At 65.9% G+C, this 18148-nt stretch overlaps 4 protein-coding genes across 6 annotated transcripts; 1 reads left to right on the top strand and 3 right to left on the bottom strand.

Annotated features, from left to right (window-relative positions):
- Positions 1-269: 269 nt before the first annotated feature.
- LOC140256840 (putative gonadotropin-releasing hormone II receptor) lies at positions 270-2832 on the bottom strand. Of its 2 annotated transcripts, none has more exons than XM_072345687.1 (4): positions 2347-2832; positions 1471-2027; positions 1096-1300; positions 270-946 (listed from the first exon to the last, which is right to left on the bottom strand). In XM_072345687.1, the coding sequence occupies exons 1-4, from the start codon at positions 2390-2392 to the stop codon at positions 492-494; spliced, it is 1263 nt and encodes a 420-aa protein (XP_072201788.1). In that variant the 5' UTR covers positions 2393-2832; the 3' UTR covers positions 270-491. The 2 variants fall into 2 exon arrangements, with proteins under 2 accessions (XP_072201788.1, XP_072201789.1); XM_072345688.1 differs by having other exon boundaries at positions 1471-2024.
- An 850-nt stretch (positions 2833-3682) lies between these two features.
- On the bottom strand, positions 3683-4962 carry LOC140257006 (uncharacterized). The gene is made up of 2 exons (XM_072345978.1): positions 4114-4962; positions 3683-3745 (listed from the first exon to the last, which is right to left on the bottom strand). The coding sequence occupies exons 1-2, from the start codon at positions 4960-4962 to the stop codon at positions 3683-3685; spliced, it is 912 nt and encodes a 303-aa protein (XP_072202079.1).
- A 2796-nt stretch (positions 4963-7758) lies between these two features.
- LOC140257002 (uncharacterized) lies at positions 7759-8943 on the top strand. The gene is made up of 2 exons (XM_072345967.1): positions 7759-8622; positions 8839-8943. Exons 1-2 carry the CDS (start codon positions 7759-7761, stop codon positions 8941-8943), a joined length of 969 nt encoding a protein of 322 aa, XP_072202068.1.
- Positions 8944-9516: 573 nt separating this feature from the next.
- ANPEP (alanyl aminopeptidase, membrane) lies at positions 9517-17575 on the bottom strand. 2 transcript variants are annotated; one of them, XM_072345435.1, is made up of 21 exons: positions 17531-17575; positions 14263-15165; positions 13911-14053; positions 13704-13840; positions 13501-13627; positions 13263-13417; positions 13078-13191; positions 12588-12731; positions 12425-12490; positions 12238-12303; positions 11913-12085; positions 11741-11817; positions 11511-11644; positions 11384-11439; positions 11151-11298; positions 10980-11071; positions 10714-10824; positions 10475-10642; positions 10254-10394; positions 10040-10121; positions 9517-9906 (listed from the first exon to the last, which is right to left on the bottom strand). In XM_072345435.1, the coding sequence occupies exons 2-21, from the start codon at positions 14856-14858 to the stop codon at positions 9748-9750; spliced, it is 2889 nt and encodes a 962-aa protein (XP_072201536.1). In that variant the 5' UTR covers positions 14859-15165; positions 17531-17575; the 3' UTR covers positions 9517-9747. The 2 variants fall into 2 exon arrangements, with proteins under 2 accessions (XP_072201536.1, XP_072201535.1); XM_072345434.1 differs by lacking the exon at positions 17531-17575 and adding an exon at positions 16446-16693.
- Between the last annotated feature and the right edge of the window lie 573 nt (positions 17576-18148).

Genomic DNA, 18148 nt, shown 5'->3' with positions numbered 1-18148 from the left:
TGGCCTTGGAGCAGCTGCTGTGCTGCTGGGTGCTGCCGGGCTCCCGCACCTCGCAACGACCTTCAGCAACAGCCCAGCTCCCGTTCCCAGCAGCAGCCGAGTGCAGGGCTGGCACAGGACCAGAAGGACTGCAAGCCCCGTGCTGTGCAGCCCTCAGCAGTGCTGTGGGGATGGCAGCACCACCCTGGCCTTGGGGACAACTGCCAGGGTCCCTATACGACCCATCCCCAGCCCCTGTGCAGCCCACATCCGAGGATGCAGGCAGCACATGAAATGGCCACAGGGTGCTTTATTGCTGCATTGTGCTCCAGCATGTAATATAAATGGGTGCAGAGAGGGAAGAGGGATAGCTCACACCCACCTGGCTGTAGGAGCAGCTCCGCTCTACCACTTACAGAGGGATTTTGGAGTGGATCCCCCACCACCTGCCCTCACTGTTCTGCCCTTGCTGCTCACAGAGTGCCATCCTCATGGCATCAGGCTGCCCTGGCTCACAATGCACTGCTCTGGCAGGAACCAGCCCCAGTGGGCAGCCCCAGCTCTATAGGTGGCTGCGGCTCCTCTGTGCCCCCTATACACTGCCTGCCCCGCAGGGATGAGGCCGAACAGGAGAAGGAACCTGTGGCTGGGGAGGGTGGCTCAGGCTCAGATCTGCGCCCGCAGGGACAGCCGCAGCGCCTCTGGAAGGGGATGGTGAAGAGCCCATAGGTGATGGGGTCCAGGCAGGCATTGAAGAGGCCAAAGATGAAGAGGATGTGGGAGAGGGACGGTGGGACCTTCTGCTGCATGACCCGTGGGCAGAACCAGTACCACAGCCCCAGCAGATAGTAGGGGGTCCAGCAGAGGATGAAGGAGGAGACGATGACCAGGCTCATCTTCAGCGTGCGCAGCCGTGCCCGTGGGATGTTGCTCCCGGAGCACCGCAGCGGCACGTCCCTGGAGGAGACTGAAACGTGGCAGTGGGACCAGTGAGCAGAGGGCTCGGCCACGCGGGCAGGATGGGAACTTCCTCCCAACGAGGGAGCGAGGACCCCCACCATCCTGGCCAAGGCTGCACACTGGTCTGCCCACAACCCCCCTGCCAGCCCCACTCACAGAGACTGGAGCCCATGCGCCGGGAGATCTCGAGCAGGATGCGCGTGTAGCAGCACACCATGATGAGCAGCGGCAGCAGGAAGAGGCAGGTGAAGCTCAGCATGTTGTAGAGGGTCTCGTGCCAGGGCTGTGGGAAGCTGCCGCGCGTGGTGCACTGCGTGAAGTTGTGCGGGGCGTGCAGGGTGACGGTGTGGAAAAGGAACAGCTGAAAGCAAAGCAGAGGTGGGAAGGGGCTGCGATGGAGACCGCACGGCTCCCCAGGGCGGCACCCAGGGGTCTCAGGCCGGGGCTGCAGAGCACCAGAGCTGCACTGCCAGCCCCGAGAAGTCCCTGGGTCCCCCCAGGAGCACAAGGTATGTGGGGCAGGGCAGGCACCTGTGGCACAGCGAGCGCAGCGCTGAGCATCCAGGCGGCACGGAGCATGGCGCGGATCCTGCGGCGCGCGCGGGCGACGGCCAACGGGTGCAGGATGGCGGCCTGCCGGTCCAGGCTGATGACGACGGTGACGAAGGCGGAGGCGTACATGGCCAGCAGGCGCAGGTACATCAGGAGGCGGCAGGCCAGGTCGCCCGCCCGCCACTGCAGCGTGATGTTCCAGACGGCGTCCAGCGGCATCACCACCACCGTCACCAGCAGGTCGGCGGCAGCCAGGTGCCGCAGCAGCAGGCGGATGTGGGAGCGCCCGCCGCCCCCCCGGCCCCCCGCCGCTCGCAGCACCGCCACGTTGCAGCCGGCCGAGAGCACAAAGAGCACGAAGGTGGCTGCCACGCGGGCCTGGGCGGCGGGCGAGAAGGTGGGGAGCAGCAGCGGCTCCTCGGCGCCCTCGGGACGGGGGCTCCAGGCACAGCCCCGCTTGGGGTGGGACACGCTGCTGGAGGGCTCCATGCTGACGTTCCCCACCACGGGGCCTGGGTCCAGCCAGGCCCCTCCTGCTGCGACAGGCAGATGGGCAGGGGGTACTCAGGGGACAGGGTGACCCACCCAGGAGCCCATCTCAGCTCACGGCATTCCCATCTGCAGCCCCCACAGCCCGTAGAGCTCTGGGATTCCGGCATCTCAGATAAGCACAGGGAAGTGGTCTCAGCCTTCCCTAGCCCCCTGCCTGCCCCAGGCCATTCCTGCCACCCCGTCCACTCCACCCCAGAACATCCCTCGTGGTCCTCCTACTCAGGGACAAAGGCACTCCCCATTGCAGGAGCCCCCAGGTGCAGCACCCCACACTCCCCACACCCATCTCCCTGCACACCTCACCTGCAGCCGCGGCATCCTGCCCTGCTCCCGCGCCGAGCCGGGCCATGTCAGGGCTGTTCAAACACCACCCACTCAGCGCTCCCACATTGGCACCAGCTGCAGCCAGCCGGGACGCAGGCAGCAGGGCCGGCACTGCAGCACTCCGCTGCCTGCAGCCACCTCCGCTCCCGGCCGGCGCTCCGCCAGCTGCTGCCCGTGGGACGCCCTTGGCAGCTCAGGTTGCTCCTTGACGTAGCCAACCTGCGTGGAACGACTCCGTCCTTTACTCTGCATCACCCACACAGAGATGAGCGCGAGCAGCCTCATGCACACAGAGACACACGTGCACACATGCAAACACTGTGTCACCAGCCCATGCCTGCACCCAGGAGCTGAGGGGTGCCCGGAGCTGGGTGGCACTACCGCTGCGGAGCCGGGTGTGGGGTGCACGGCGCTCGTTGTTTTGGGGCGTATCGTTTGTGGGGACTCAAAGATCCACAGATCCCATTCCCGTCTGCCAGCTGCTCCGCAGAACCACGGCTGCAGGCTGGGGGAGGGGAGTGCGGCTCTTTTGCATCTCAAAGGCTGCGTCTCCCAGGCGGATGACATTACCGTAATTAGCAAGTCACCTCAGTCTTTCACAGATAAGTGGGGCTCATTAGCCCTGCAGACCTCCTGCCCCAAGGATCCCGGTGCGCATTAGCATCTGCCCTCCAGTCCCGGGATGGGGCTCTGCACCGCTCGACATCCCGACTCGCGGGGATCCCTTACGGCCCCGTACCCGCCCTCCAACCGGCACCCGCGGGGGGCTCCAGCCCGGCGGGTGCAGCCCCCAGGTGACCCTGAGACATGGGGCCCTTCCAGGCTCCGGGCACGGGCTGCGGGCATCGCTCAGCTGTCACTGAGCCGCACCTGGGCAGAGCTGGTGAGCTCCATTCCCAGAGCTGGAGGTGTCTGTCCTGATACCTCACAGCAATTGCTTTCCCAGATGCTGTCCCCAGCTGCGCGGTGCCGGCTCAGGGTCCCGCAGAGATGCTGGCTCTGTGTGACAGCCCCTGCCCGTGCCCAGAGGGATGCCCTGGTGCAGTTTCCCCAGCTCAGCTGTCCTCTCAGCCCCAGCATGATGACTGTGTATGTCGCACCCATCCCTTGCCCAGCAGCTGCTGCAGAAATAGCCACGTGATGATACTCAGAGTGAGCAAAAGGGTTTATTTATGTACAGTCACAGTATATTATGTACAGTCACGGCCAGCATGGATCCAGGCTCCAAGCACCTCGTCTACACCACCCCCTAGCTGTCCGAGGGGGGACACATCTCCGTGGTCCTGCAAGTCATGGATGTCCAATGGTGCATCGCTCAGTCCTGGGGCTGAGGTGGGAGCAGAGCCTCCAACAGAGAGAGCAGATCTGCTGAGATGTCCTGTGGGGAAGAGAGAGTTGGTGAGGGACGCAGGGCAGGGCTGTGTGTGGGGCAGCAGCATTTGGGGCTGTCAGAGCCCACCATCATGAGGGCAGCCCTTCAGGGACCAGCAGGATTCTGTGCCAGCTGATGGGAGCCCAACTGATGCAAGGGAGGGAAGCACCGGGGGGGTGGCAGCAGCTGAAGGCTCCAAGCACCCCACGTGCATGTGCCACAGGATAGAGGGGAGTCCTCTCCATTCCCAATCCCGGATCACATCACTGTGACCCCAACACCACTTCCACACCACCACAGGAGCACTCCGAGCCCACCAGAGAGATTGTGCCCAGCCCCACGTTAGTATCCCAGCTCCACAGCCACACACATACCTGGGTGACCATCTCTGCATCCACAAAGTCTGGCAGCAGCAGCCCCGCGTCCAGGATGGGGTCACTGGGGTGGTCCGGAGAGGTCCCTGCCACTGCGCAGTGAGGAGGGGATGGCCAGGAGGACACACTGGAGGCCAGAGCACCGTGCAGTGCCGGGGGACTCCCCGCGGTGGGGCTGTAGGAGGGTGATGACCAGAGCCCCATCTCCACATCGGGAACCCCGTGCAGCTCCGGGCGGGTCTCCAACGCGGGGCCAGTAGAGAGCGGCCCCCAGGTCCCCATCCCCGCATCCAAAGCCCCGTGCAGCTCTGGGGGGCTCCCCCAACCCTCCGAGCTGGGGGGCGAAGCGTCCCGCGGGGCCGGGGGGCGCAGCCGGGGGTGCGGGGGCTGGCAGCAGCCCAGGCCCTGGGGGCAGAGCGGGCAGTGGCGGGGGGCCGCCCCCCGGCGCAGCAGCAGCACCTCCTCGCTGAGGCCCAGCAGCGCCGAGAGGTGGGCGATGTAGCGGGTGGCGAGGCGCAGGGTCTCGATCTTGGTGAGGCTCTGCCCGGCGGGCGCCAGAGCGGGCGGCAGGTAGTGCCGCAGCCGGTGCATGGCCTGCGCCAGCCGCCGCATCCGCAGCTTCTCCCTCTCGCTGGCGCTCTGCCGTGGGCCCCCGGACACCCCTGATCCCCTCCTGCCCGCGGGACGGCGGCGCGGTGCCCTGGCAGGGGGTGAGAGGCCGCAGGAGTCGGGTGAGGGTGCCGGCGAGCTGCTGCTGTAGCCCTCGGGCTCGGGGACTGCGGGGAGACCCCAGTCGTGCGGTGGAGACGCGGTGCGCAGCGCGAGGCTGGGAGCTGCCGGGTGGGCCATGGCTGAGGGCTGAGAGCCGCCGGCCCCGGAGCCCCGGCTTTATGCTGGGCCGGAGGTGTGAAGTGGCACCTCCATGGCCGGCGTCGGCAGCACTTCAAAGGCGGGGGGCGAGGGCAGCCATCCTTTGAACAGGCGGGTGAGGATTTTTACCCCGGCGGTGTGAGGCTGCTCCGTGCTGCTCACCCCCCAGCACTGCCCGCAGCCCAGCACCAGTGCCGGCACAGGGCAGGAGGAGCCCCCCCCCCCCCCCCCAAACAGCGATGCACACGGGGAGTCTGCAGTGCGGTCAGCTGCTGGGCCGGCAGCGGGCTGTGCACTGCGGTGCAATGCAATGCAATGCATGCTGCAGACGCTGGGGCTGGCACATTTCTCTGTCTGCACCACGTCCCCAGTCCAGTATTCCCAGAGCCCAGCTCTGCACTGTCCCACCCCATCCTGCTCCCCAGTGTGACCTGCAGGACCAGGGTGGGTCCAGCACCGTGCCCCCATCCCCGTCCTCAGCCGAGGCAACGGGCTTTGCCCAGGTCCGCCCCCCCTCCACCCCCCCCCCCGCGGTCCTGCTAATGGCATTTCACATGCTGGTACTAATGAGCCCTGACGCCTGTGGAGCCGCCTGGCTCTGCCTGCACCCGGTGCCCAAAGTCCGCTGCTGTGACTGACATCTCCTGCGCTGCACCCCCGACTCCCACCTGCCCCCATATCCCACGGCGGCTCCTATAGCCCCTATATGACCCTATAGCCCCAATCCCGATCTCCAGTCCCTGCAGTGGCACCCACAGGTGGCACAGCGCTGCAGCCCCCGTCCCCTCCTGGCATGCACGAACCCGTCCCCATTCCAGGGGCTGGGAGGGAGCTGGGAGGGGGCCCCCCGCCGCGTTCCCAGGCCCCGCACAGGAGTCGCGCACTGCGGGTGTAAAGGTTTCCAGGGAAACCCGGCACCGCGCGGGAAGGAAAATAGATCAGGGAGAGATCCGGGAAGGCCGGGGGTGGAGCATCTCCGTGCCACTGCGCGGCCCCGCCGCACCGCAGCTGACATCGGTGGCACGGCCTGGCTGTGTGCTGGGACGCAGCCCCTGCACGGCACGGGGTGAAGCGGCGCACACAGCCCCTGAGACAGCAGGGCGCTCAGCCTGTCTGCGGTACCGCTCGTGGGGCACAGGGCCGGGCCGGGGCACGGAGCTGGACGTGAGGCACGGAGCCAGCTGCAGTCACGGGGTGTGCTGCTCCCCAGGGAAGTGCTGACGATGGGGCTGCGTGAGCCACCCCTGCATCAGCAACGCTCACGTGAAAGTCATTCAGTTTTCCCCACACGTGCTGTGACACGGAGGTGGTGACATCAGCCCTGCCTGTCGGTCACCCCCAGTGGCACATCAGCACTCCTCGCCACACTGGGCAGTGCCGGTACCGGACCTCCATCCCTGAGCAGTCACACTGTGTGGATGTTGCTGAGCCTGAGCACTCAGCGGTGCCAACACGGCAGGGCACCCCCTGTGCACCTCCAGGCTGCCAGCGAGCTCACACTGTTCCCAGCACTGCTGGAGCTACACACACCCTGGGGCGTCCTGTGCTGGTGGGGGCACATCGCCACGGGGCACCCCAGCACCCTCCACCCTGCTCCCGGCTGTCTGCCTCCGCCCGCACTGCCACAGCTGGATGCCATGAGGACACCAGCCGGCATTTTTCACCCCACGGATGCTACAGACACAGCAGAGAAACGCTGACGATTTCACAGCTGCTCCTCTGCCCTCAGAGGAAGAAGAGCCCCTGCACTGTCCCATCCAAGGTCTGAGCACACTGGAACGCCGTGCAGCCCTGTGCTCAGGCTCCTGACACTACCTGTGCACCCGCAGGGCTGGAGCTGCGGTGGGGACATGGGGGTCTGCAGAGGATCCAGCCCGTTAGTGCAGAGGGCTGTTTAGGGGTGCTCACAGGGAGCTCTGCACCCACAGGCACAGCCTTGGGCACGGCCCCTTCCCCACATCCCCTTGCGCAGCCCCGGCACTGCCACCCCCCCGTTCCCAGACCCCCTCCTGTGTCTCATTAGCTGACGAGCTCCCAGGTAATGAGTTTTGCGGCCCTGCTGGGCAGCCACTTCCCACCTCCCTCTGTGTTTAGACAAGTGCTGGAGTGCGGCCAGGGCTGGGGTCAGAGCCCCTGCAGAGCAGTGCCTGCAGCCCCCTGTCGGGGAACCGGGATCCTCCGCTCCCTCCAGGCTGCGCTATTGGAGCGCGGCACAGGGCACTGTGGTGGGGGTGCAGGGCCTGGGGTTTGCAGCAGCTGGGCAAGAAGCTTGGCTCAGTGTACGTCCACAGCCACACAGTGTGCCCAGATGCACATAAGCATCTCAGGGACACACAGAAGCATCCCACAAAGTCAGGGAGACCAAAGCAGAGACACTCAGGACGCCCATCTCAGCCACGCGAAGGGCAGAGTGGTGTGGGGATGCCAGGATTGCTGGCAATGGAAGGTCAAGGCCTCACTGCCCCATAGCGCCGTGCCACAGTGCAGGTGCTGGCAGGGCTGCTCAACACGTTAGCAACTCTCACGACCGTGTGAATTGGTCCTTGCACACTTCCCAGCACCGGGCAGTGCCAATTAAGGGCTGGAGGAGTCAGAACTGACACCTCCGCAAATGGGTCCAGCTTTCCCAGGCTCCCGGCCCAGTCTCAGCCCACACCATGTAGGTTTTGACACCTCCAGGTGGCCACAGAAGTGTCACCTCGCACCTCGGGCCCACATAAAGCCAGGGCTGCCATAGGACCCCCGGACGTGCGCAGCCCCAGAGCAGAACCCGCCATGGCCGGGTCCCCACTGCCGCCCCACGGCCTCCAGACCTCAACAGCCGCCTCCCTGACCCCACCGGGGGAGCTCAGCAGACCCAGCAGCGGGGCTGGGCTGAGGCGGTGCGGGGGTCCCGCGGGCAGGAGGGGATCAGGGGTGTCCGGGGGCCCACGGCAGAGCGCCAGCGAGAGGGAGAAGCTGCGGATGCGGCGGCTGGCGCAGGCCATGCACCGGCTGCGGCACTACCTGCCGCCCGCTCTGGCGCCCGCCGGGCAGAACCTCACCAAGATCGAGACCCTGCGCCTCGCCACCCGCTACATCGCGCACCTCTCGGCGCTGCTGGGCCTCAGCGAGGAGGTGCTGCTGCTGCGCCGGGGGGCGGCCCCCCGCCACTGCCCGCTCTGCCCCCAGGGCCTGGGCTGCTGCCAGCCCCCGCACCCCCGGCTGCGCCCCCCGGCCCCGCGGGACGCTTCGCCCCCCAGCTCGGAGGGTTGGGGGAGCCCCCCAGAGCTGCACGGGGCTTTGGATGCGGGGATGGGGACCTGGGGGCCGCTCTCTACTGGCCCCATGTTGGAGACCTGCCCGGAGCTGCACGGGGTTCCCGACGTGGAGATGGGGCTCTGGTCATCACCCTCCTACAGCCCCACCACGGGGAGTCCCCCGGCACTGCATGGGACACCTGGCTCCATGTCACAGCCCTCACCATCACCACTGTGCAGCATCAGAGCAGCAACCCTGCTGGAGCCCCCCCAGAGACACACAGCCAAAGGCACCGGGACAGAGCCCTCCTGCTGCACGGAGCCCACGGTTCCCTTCCTGCATCCTGGGATGAGATCAAAAGCCATGGGACCCTCAGGACTCCCCACATGTGGCTCTCAGGTACACACGGGTGCATGCGGGCTGGCGGTAGAGCCTGGGATGCGGTGGAGTGGGATGGTGGATGCTCTTGCAGTGCACTTGTGTGCCATGATGAGGGTGACTGCATGGGGTGGGGGAACAGCACAAAGCACACGGAGCTGCAGAGCCAGCCCAGGATGCATGCACAGGGCCACAGCGCTGTCCCACACAGCCACCTGACACACAGCCTTTCTGCAGATCGGCAGCCCCCTGGACCTGGACACGTTCATCTCCTCTGACGTCCACGGGACCTCTGTTCTGCCTGGCTGCAGCCCTGCACGGTGCTGGGGGTGGTGGAGCTGATGTGGTGCCCGCAGCTGATGACACAGCATGGGGACAGTGCCAAGGGGCACCGCAGGACACTGGGAGGGGCTCCCCATTAAAGCTGCTGCACAATGATGCACTTTGCCTCGTTATTGCTGGGCTGCTGCGCGCTGTGCCCCGACATGGGAAGTGGCTCCGGGGGGGGGGGGCGTGGGAGGGCAATGCTCAGCCTTCACCCCCACCTTACACACCTCGATGTGCTGCCCCCAGACTCGGGGCTCATCCCGGTGCATCCCACAGCCCAGAGATGTCCCCAGGGCTGGAGTGACAGAGGGGCCCCACCTCTGGGCTCCCCCAGCCCTCCACCTGGGCGCCCCCTCGCCTTTCTGCACCCACGAGGGTTTGGGGCTGGGGCTCTGTGCCATCCCCCCGCAGGGCCGCGGCCGAGCTCACACGCAGCCGTCAGACGGAGGGGCCGAGCGCTGGCGTCGGCGCAGCCCCCGGAGCCACTTAGCACCGGGCTCCTAACAGCCTGGGTTCGCCTCCGCTCCAGCCATTTCCTGCCCCGGCCCCGCTCGGCCCCACAGCCACGGCCACACCGCGCTCCCGCGCACCTCTTTATTTACAAGACCCCGTGTCTGGCACGAGCCCTCGCTGTGCCCGGCCCCGTGCCCCCCCTGCCCATCATCCAGGCGCCGGGCGCTTCCCGTCACGAGCAGCGAAGGACTCAGCAGGGCCGGGCCGGGGCGGCGTGCGGCAGCGCTCCGGGGTGGGCGCGGGACGGGGACGGAGCGGACGAGAGAGCGGGCCGGCCGCGGGGAGCAGCAGCGGAGCCGAGCAGGGTTAGCTGGAAGCGGTCTCGGCGAGGAACCAGGCGTGCACGACCTCCTTGTTCTCCTTCACCCAGTTGATGTTGGTCCTCGTCCGCTCCAGCGCCTGCTCCAGGGCGCGCGTCCCAGAGCCGAAGCCGATGTCCTGGTTATCAGCCTTGAACTGCTCCAGCTGCGAGGGGGGGACAGAAGGGATGGGGCGGCGCGGGGACCCCGCAGCGAGCACCCCGCGTCGGCAACCAGGGCCGGGCACACACACGGGGACAGAGAGACCCGGGTATAGGTGCCAGCTGGCAGCCGCTCACCTGCTGCAGCTCAAACTCGGTGTTAAAGCGCTGGGTGACGGATGAAATCAGCCGGGAGAAGGAGAAGGAACCTCCGCCGTACCTGGGGGAGGGGACAGATGGCTGAGCCGGGGCTGCGGGGTGCAGTGCTGCCCCGTGTTGGAGCTGCCCAGGGCCCCCCCCCTCGGCACGCAGGCGACTGCTGCTGCTGCTCCCTGCCCCACGCGGTGCTCACTGGCCAAAAAGTGTCCTCCAATTGCCGCGGATGAAATCCCAGGCCAGCGGCTGCCCCACCACGTTGCTGGCGATGCTGTTGATGGTGGAGGTGGCATCCTGCTTGCGGATCTTGGTGGGGTCAATGGTGTACTGCAGGTACCTGTGTGGGGGGAGCTGCCAGGTGAGAGGCTCTGGGGGCAGATCTTGTTCCCCCTCCTCCCCCCTCAGCCCTGCACCCACCGCTGCAGGATCCAGGTCTCAGTGCTGCAGGTCAGAGCCGTGCGCAGCTTGTCGGCCTCGGACACCACAGGAGCCTCGAGGAAGCGCTCCCATATGAAGTCCCACGCCTCCTCGCCGCCCGTGGCCACAGCGCTGCAGTAGATGGCAGAGCGCAGATTCGGGGTGATGCTGTTGGGGAGAGACATCTCAGCACGGAGCCCTCGCTGTGCCCAGCCCGGCCGCAGCACTGCAGCACTCACGGGTTGTGGCTGACGTTCTGCTTCCACTGCTGGAAGAGTGCAGTGGCCAGCTGCTGGCACTCAGCGATGCCGTAGGAGCAGGCTGTGCTGATGGCGTTGATCTCATTGTACCTGGGGGGGGGAGCAGCCCGTGGGGCTGGGATGGGTGCACAGCCTCAGGCACCCACTTGCCACACGGGGGGCTGCGCAACCCCCCTGGAGCACACTGCAGTGAGCACCACACGGCACCCAGGGCGGCAGGCAGCCCAGAGCTCTGCGGCACTCACTGATCCATCAGGTTGTCAGGGATGGAGGTCCAGTTGTTGGTGACGCTCCTGTAGTGCTCAAACAGCGGCATCACTTGCTTCTGGATGTATTTCTGCGGGGCGGGTGGGCAGGGCTCAGCACGCAGCCCCCACAGCACCCCTCCCCTCAGCACCCCCTGGGGCTGCGCTCACCGTCATGGCCCCGAACACTTCGCTGCGGTCAAACATCAGCTGGAAGTACTGCAGGTTGTTGAGCGCTGCCTGCCACGGCATGTACTCCGTCTCCCCGCTCAGGAAGCGGGTGGTATTCAGTGCCAACGTCACGCTGACTTGCTGTGCCCTGCAGAGGGGAGATGGCAGCATGGAGGTCCCTGTGCCGTCTGTGCCAAGCAGCCCACCGGGCGCTGCCCAGCTGCACCGCTCACCTGGCCAGGTTGAAGGCATCGTCGATGATCTGAGCCCGGTTGATGACGGGGATGACCTGGGGGAGAGCAGAGCCAGTGCCACAGGGCAGCGCCAGTGTGGGGTGTGTGGGACAGGAGTCCCACGTACCTGGTGGTCGCTGGACAGCTGCTGCAGGAGCTGATCCCAGTTCTCCTGGTTGTAGTTGACACGGAAGTAGCCGCTGACGTTGAGGTTGAGCAGGAGCCAGCTGGAGCTGCCCACACTGAAGTTGCTGTTGGTATCTGTGGCGGCAGAGGGGTTCAACTCCTACCCCAAACCCACCTGCACAAGGGGGAGGGAGGGCAGCGAGCCCCCAGCCCAGAACCCCAGCACCATACCTGAGACGTCCAACAGCCAATACCTGTCCCCAGTTCTGCTGGGTGTCATCCAGGTGATGGGGACAATCCAGGTGTAGCTGTGCAGGGGACACAAGGCCAATAACCATCTCTCACCACCCATTTCCCCCAGCCCCTCCACACTCCACAGCACCAACATCCTGGCCCCACTCACTTGAACACAGACGGTCTCTCCACCGTGGAGTTGGAGTCCAGAAGGAAGTGTCTCTGCTGGACGGCGCCAGTGAGTGTGTTGACAGTCACCACAGGGAAACCCATCTGCAGCGTCCAGCGGTCCATGATGGCGCTGATGGTGTCGGGCAGCCACAAGCTGTTATTGTTGACAGCCTGCAAGAGGCGTTGGCAGTGTTTCCTGGTGCTACGGGGCCCAGCACCACGCAGGAACTGCACCCCTCGCCCAGGGGAGACCGCAGCCACCAGAACTGGAGGGGGGTTGGGAGGGTGGGAGCAGCACAGAGAGCAGCCCACCCCGCTCATACCTCCTGCAGGTGCTCCCACAGGTCTGTGTACACGGTGTTTCCATAGGCGAAGGTGTGGAGGTAGGACTGCGGGAGAGCACCGGGAGAGCTGGGTGGGCAGGGGCAGAGGACCCCCGTGGAGCCCCAGGGAGGGGCTGCCTGCCACAGCCACCTGCACCACAACACAGCCTGGCAACCCCCGGCTCACCTGCAGCCCCTTCTTGAACACATCTTCAGTGAGGAAATCAGAGAGCATCCGCAGCACCGACGCTCCCTGTGGAGACAGCAGTGAGGCTCTGAGCACGCAGCCCCACAGCGACCACCCCAGGACCCCGCGCTCCCAGGCCCTGCACCCGACGCAGAGCACCCACCTTGCTGTAGGCGATGGAGTCAAAGACCTCACTGATCTGTGCTGGCGTGTTGATCTCATCCTCACGGAAGGTGAGTGGGTGGGAGGTGGTCAGGGCATCGGTGGCCATCACCGTGTACAATTCATTCAGCACCATCAGGTCTTTCTGCAGGGGTCGGTGCAGCCATCAGTGCGGCACTTGTAGCAGGGCAGCGCCTGGGCGCTGGATAGCAGGGAATGCCCGTGCCCTTGCCCCGTATCCATGCCCCATGCCCACGCCTTGTGCCAGATGCCTGTTCCCCTCGCCCTATACACATGCCTCATGTCCCACACCCACGTTCCACACCCCATACACGTTCCCCATGTCCTGTATCTGTGCTCTACAGTGCATACCCATACTCTGTACCCTACAACTCTGCTCTGCACTCCACACACGTGCCCCAAGTCCCATACACATGCCCCATATCCCATACACATGCCCTATGCCCGTGGCCACTGGCACCAGCACTCACGATGTTCCAGGTGGGCTCTGCTGAGTCTGCGCCCAGGTACTCCACATAGGAGGCAAAGCCCTCGTTCAACCACAGGTCATTCCACCACCGCAGCGTCACCAGGTTCCCAAACCACTGCAGAGGAGTGGAGCACCCTGTCAGCGGGGCACCGTGTTCCCAGGGGCAAGTGGGGGCTCAGCAGGTACCTGGTGGGCCAGCTCGTGAGCGATGACGGTCACCACTCGCTCCTTGTTGCCAATGGAGGAGTAGGCATTGTCATAGAGCAGCGAGTTCTCCCGGTAGGTGACCAGCCCCCAGTTCTCCATCGCACCTGCGTTGAAGTCGGGCAGGCCGACCTGATCTGGGGGATGGAGAGATGCCATTGGCACATGGCCACAGCTGGAGCAGCTGCCAGCAGCACAGCCCCACGCCCCCCACACCCACCGGACTTGGGCAGCGGGTACGCAGTGTTGTAGTGTTTCTCAAAGAAGCTGAGGATGAGTCCGGTCTTCTGCTGTGCGTATTCGCCCTGCCCTTCAGCAATGGCTGCGGGGCGGCCCCAGATGCGGATCTGAGAGGAGAGACGGTGCCAGGCTCTGCTGCTGCCCGGGCTGTGCCCTGGGTGTGGGGCACGGTGCTCAGCTCACCTGCACCTCCCCGGTGTTGTTTTCTACATAGTCAAACTGGCTGACGATGAAGGCCAGCAGGTAGGTGGACATCTTGGGCGTGGGGTCAAACTGGGTGACATTCCAGCTCTGCCCATCCATCTGCAGCTCGTAGGTGTCTGTGTGGAGCAGGGAACGGCTCAGCCACCCGCCCGCCCACCCGGCACGGAGCTCCCCCACCCCACTCACTGTTGGCAGGCATGTTGGAGATGGCCTTGTGACTGGAGGGGTGGATCATCGTCACCGTGAAGACGGCCTTCATGGCCGGCTCATCAAAGCAGGGGAAGGCTTTTCTTGCATCAGGGGCCTGCATCTGCGTGGTGGCCACCACCCTGCAAGCGAACCCATCAGTACCACAGCGCCCGGCCTCTGCGTCCCCCCTGCCAAGGGGCTGACAGCCCTCGGGGAGACAGAGTCCCCCGGCTCACCCTGCCCGCACGGAGGGGCACGTGGGCACAGGCAACCCGCACTCACGGAGAGGCTCCCGGCTCCACGGCCGCCTCACCCCGCAGCGCCGTGCCCCCTCCCCGCCAGCACCTACTTGGTGACGTTGCCCTCGGTGTACTCGCTGCGGTAGAATCCAGCCAGATCGTCGGCCAGCTCTCCGGTGAAGATGCTGAAGAGGCGGTAGCGCTGGCCCTGCTGCAGCGGCGCTGCCAGCTGCACCACCAGGTACTGCGTTCCGGTCTCCAGCCACGTGTTGCTGATGGCGGGCGGCGCGGGGCCGTCCACCGCGTGCAGCGAGGCGTGGAAGCTGCCCTGCATCGTGTAGTTCAGCTTGTTGCTGTGGATCAGGATGAGGTCCGTGGCTTCCTCACAGACGAAGACCACGCTGCTGTTGCCCCTGAAGATGTACATGTTGTTGGCGTCGGGCGTCAGGAAGGGCTGCAGCGTCACCTCGTAGCTCTCCGGCTTCAGCGCCGTCGGCAGCCGCCAGCGGTTCCAGGGGTTGTTGGGGGCGGCGGTGGTGCTGGCCGCGGTGGTGGTGTCGGTGCCGGGGCCGCCGCCGCCTCCCGTCGATTTGTTCTTCTCCTGCGCGTACACCACGGACAGTGCAATGATGGTGGCCGCAGCGCCCAGCGCCAGCACGATGCCCACGATGCCCACGCTCTTGCTGATGAAGAAGCCGGCTGCCATGGTGGGGCCGTGGAGCGGCGTGCAGAGGAGATGTGCTGGGCTGGCACGGCTTTTAGCCTCTTGCTCCCGCGGGGTTTATTAGTCCAAGTTAATGGGTGAACGATTAAACGACCATGAGGCTCGGGGTGGCGACGGACCCCTGCGAGGAACTTTCCGCCCGCCCACCTCCCCGCCCCGCAGCAGCGCTAATCCCGAGTGCCGGGGCAGTACAGGAGCTCAGGATTGCACCACCAGGGCTGGGCAGCACGGCAGCGGGCACGGCTTCGGGCCAGGGCTGCTGGCATCCCTCCAGGGCCCCGGCGTAGCCCTGCGAAAGGAGGGACAGAGCGGGGTCACAGCCAGCAGCCACGTCCCCGCCGCACCATAGCGAAGGCGGTGCAGCAGGGTGGGTGCTGACCCCCAGCATGGGCACATCCAGGGCCCCCTGTGCAGGCAGGGAGAGCATGGCATCGCAGCTGGGGGTCCTCAGGGCCAGGGAAGAACTCCCCTGCCCTCAGCCCTCTCAGAGTCCAGGGCTGCATTAACAGCTGTGAGCTGGGAGTTCAAACTCCAGCACTCACGAACCCCACACAGGCTGGCACATGCCAAGCAGCCCATGTACCCCCTGAGCTGCACGGCACACAGCTGGGAGAACGCTGGTGGGCCTGAGGGGCTCAGCTTGGCCTGCACACCCCAGCTGGGAGATGAGCAAAGGCACTGGGTCCGATGCACTGCACATGCAGGGAGGGACACACTTTCCCTGTGCACCTGCCAATATGGGAGAGCAGCCCCAGCCCCACCGGGCCGAGCCCCCATGAGCTCTGCCCAGGGTTGCCGTGGGCACGGCCAAAGACAGTGGAGCAAAGTCCCCATGCAGGACAGGGTGGGGAAGAGAAAACATTCTGTGCACCTCGGCCTGGGAATAGAAACTCATTTTCCCAAGGTCTGATACCTCCAGCAGTGCAACCCAGGCTGGTACTGCTGGCAGTGGTTGAGGAGCAAAGGGCAAAGTTGGGCAGAGGCTGAGAGGTATCCTCAGGGCACTGCAGTTCCCAGGTGTGCCCAGCACTGTGCCCTGTGCCCGGCAGCTCCCAGGTGCACATCTCTGAGGCTGAGGAGCAGTACTACTTGCCCGCACATCCCCTGCCTTGCATGGCTCCACCATATACACTGCCCTGCAAAGGCACTGTGTCAGGGAACACCATACCCCGAGTCACGGCTGGGGGTGCTGCCTGGAGCCCGGCGGTGCAGCTGTGCCTCCCACGCAGACCTACCGGCACCGCACTCCGGGCATTCGATCCCGCACTCCTCCCACCGCTGCCAGCTCCCCCCAGCCCCGCCTGCCCCCCAGCCCGTATCCCTGCTTGCACGCCCGCAAACATCGCCCTGCAGGCGGGCACGGACGCGACACCTCCGGCTTCGGGGCACACAGACAGGGGCTCACCCCCCCACACACACACCCCATAGCCCTCCGGAGCCGCCCTCTCGCTCCGTCTCCCAGTGCCCCTTCCGGAGCCCTCACTCGCACCCCATGCAGCCGCAGCCCCCGTCCTCCCGCCCGGCCCGCGGAGCCCCGGCAGACCCCAGCCCCATCCGTGCCCCACTCACCGCCCCGCACTCAGCCGCGGTGAAACGTGGCCCCCCCGACTCCCGTCGGGGCGCCGACCGCTGCTCGCTGCCCCGCTCCGCTGCCCCGTTAGCTCGGGCGGCAGAGGGAGGAAAGTTTCCTCCCCGAGCTCCAAGGGAAGTAACCTGAACCGCTGCTCGGCACCTTAACCCCTGGGCTGCTGACTGAGGGGCGGGCAGAGGGGGTCCCGGAACGTGCACCGCGTACCCAGCACAAGGCCGGGGCCCGGCTCAGGGCAGGCACCCCAGGTCTGGGCACAGGGGACGTCCCAGATGCACCAGTGCCTTGTCTGGGAGGCACTGCTTGGAGGCACCAGCCTTTACCAGCACACTCAACCCCAGAAGTGTCAGGGAAGGGAACAGGGCAGCACTCAACAGCAGTACCACCAGGCTGTGCTCACCCAGCACCCAGGAACCTGCAAACCATCCCTGACTGGGAGTGCCACTCTGCTCAGCCCCTGCCCAGCACCCCGTGTCCCACCAGGCAGCCCATGTCCCTCCCAGCAAGCTGTGACCCATCCAGCTCCCCGAGTCCCACCTGGCACTGCCTGTCCCTGCTGCAAGCAGCCTACAGCCTGTTCCAATGAAGCGGGGCTGGAGTGTTTCTCCCCTGGGACTGAGTGTTCTTGCCCAGCCCTTGGCAGGGTGAGGGCAAACACTGTGGTTTGGGGTGTGCAGGTGCCCACACGGGGGCTGGGCACATGCCAGGTTCCTTTTGCCCACATCCCCCCGCCTCACCAGTAGTGAGGGATGTGGAAGATGGGGGAGCTCCCGCAAGCAAACCAAGCTCAGAGGAGCCCTGCACCCATGGGAGTCAAACACAGCCCAGATGAGGACAGGGCAGCACCTGGCAGCCATGCAGGGCCAGGATGGGGCCCCAGTGCCAGTTCTTGCTTCCCCTGTCCAGGCAGTTGGGGGGCACAGCACTGGGTGTCCCTGCTGGGCTCAGGGCTTCAGCACTCCTGGGTGTGGGGACAGGGCCGGGGGCTCAGCCCATCCCATTCTCCTTGCCCCGTCCTGCATGTCCCAAGGCCAGGGGTGCAGCAGGGAGCAGCAGAGGGACTTACCCAGCTCTGTGCTTCCCAGCTCCAGCATGACACAGGAAAGGGTGGTGGGGATGCAGCCAGTACCGGAGGTAGCAGAACATCTTGTCATGTGCAGTGAGGCACGTCCTGCACCAGTGACCGCCACGGCACTGGGCTGGAGAAAAGGCACTGCCCACTGCAGCCAGGATTCCCCCAGCCCCACTCCCCAAGTGCCCCCTGCATACGGACCTGGGCATGAGCTCCACGCCGAGCCCCCCGCTGCCCTGACCCCTCAGGCCCCCCCAGTCACCAGAACCCATCCCCTCCCCCCCCGACTCATCTCTCTGCACTGTTCATGGCTCCCAACACCTCATGGCAGGCACATGGCAGCAGCCGCAGGAGGGCCGGCAGCAATGCAGAGGTGGCTCGGCCCAGTGACCCCCGCGTGCTGCTGGGGCCGGTGGCCAGCTGGGGAAGGGTTAAGTGGTGGGGAGGGGAGAGCAGAAAAATTCCTTCCAAGCAGAGTCACTGTTTCCCTGCCAGGGGAAGTGGAGGCAGAGCCCGCGGGAGCGCAGCTGGCGGGAGGGAAACGGCACAGGAAGAGGCCCCCGCGCCCAATGCAGGACGGTGGCCAGGAGGGGCGTGGGGCACCTTATTCCG

Source organism: Excalfactoria chinensis, chromosome 10, assembly GCF_039878825.1.
Source record: "Excalfactoria chinensis isolate bCotChi1 chromosome 10, bCotChi1.hap2, whole genome shotgun sequence".
Classification (NCBI taxonomy): Eukaryota; Metazoa; Chordata; class Aves; order Galliformes; family Phasianidae; genus Excalfactoria; species Excalfactoria chinensis.
This window is presented reverse-complemented; position numbering and strand designations above follow the sequence as displayed.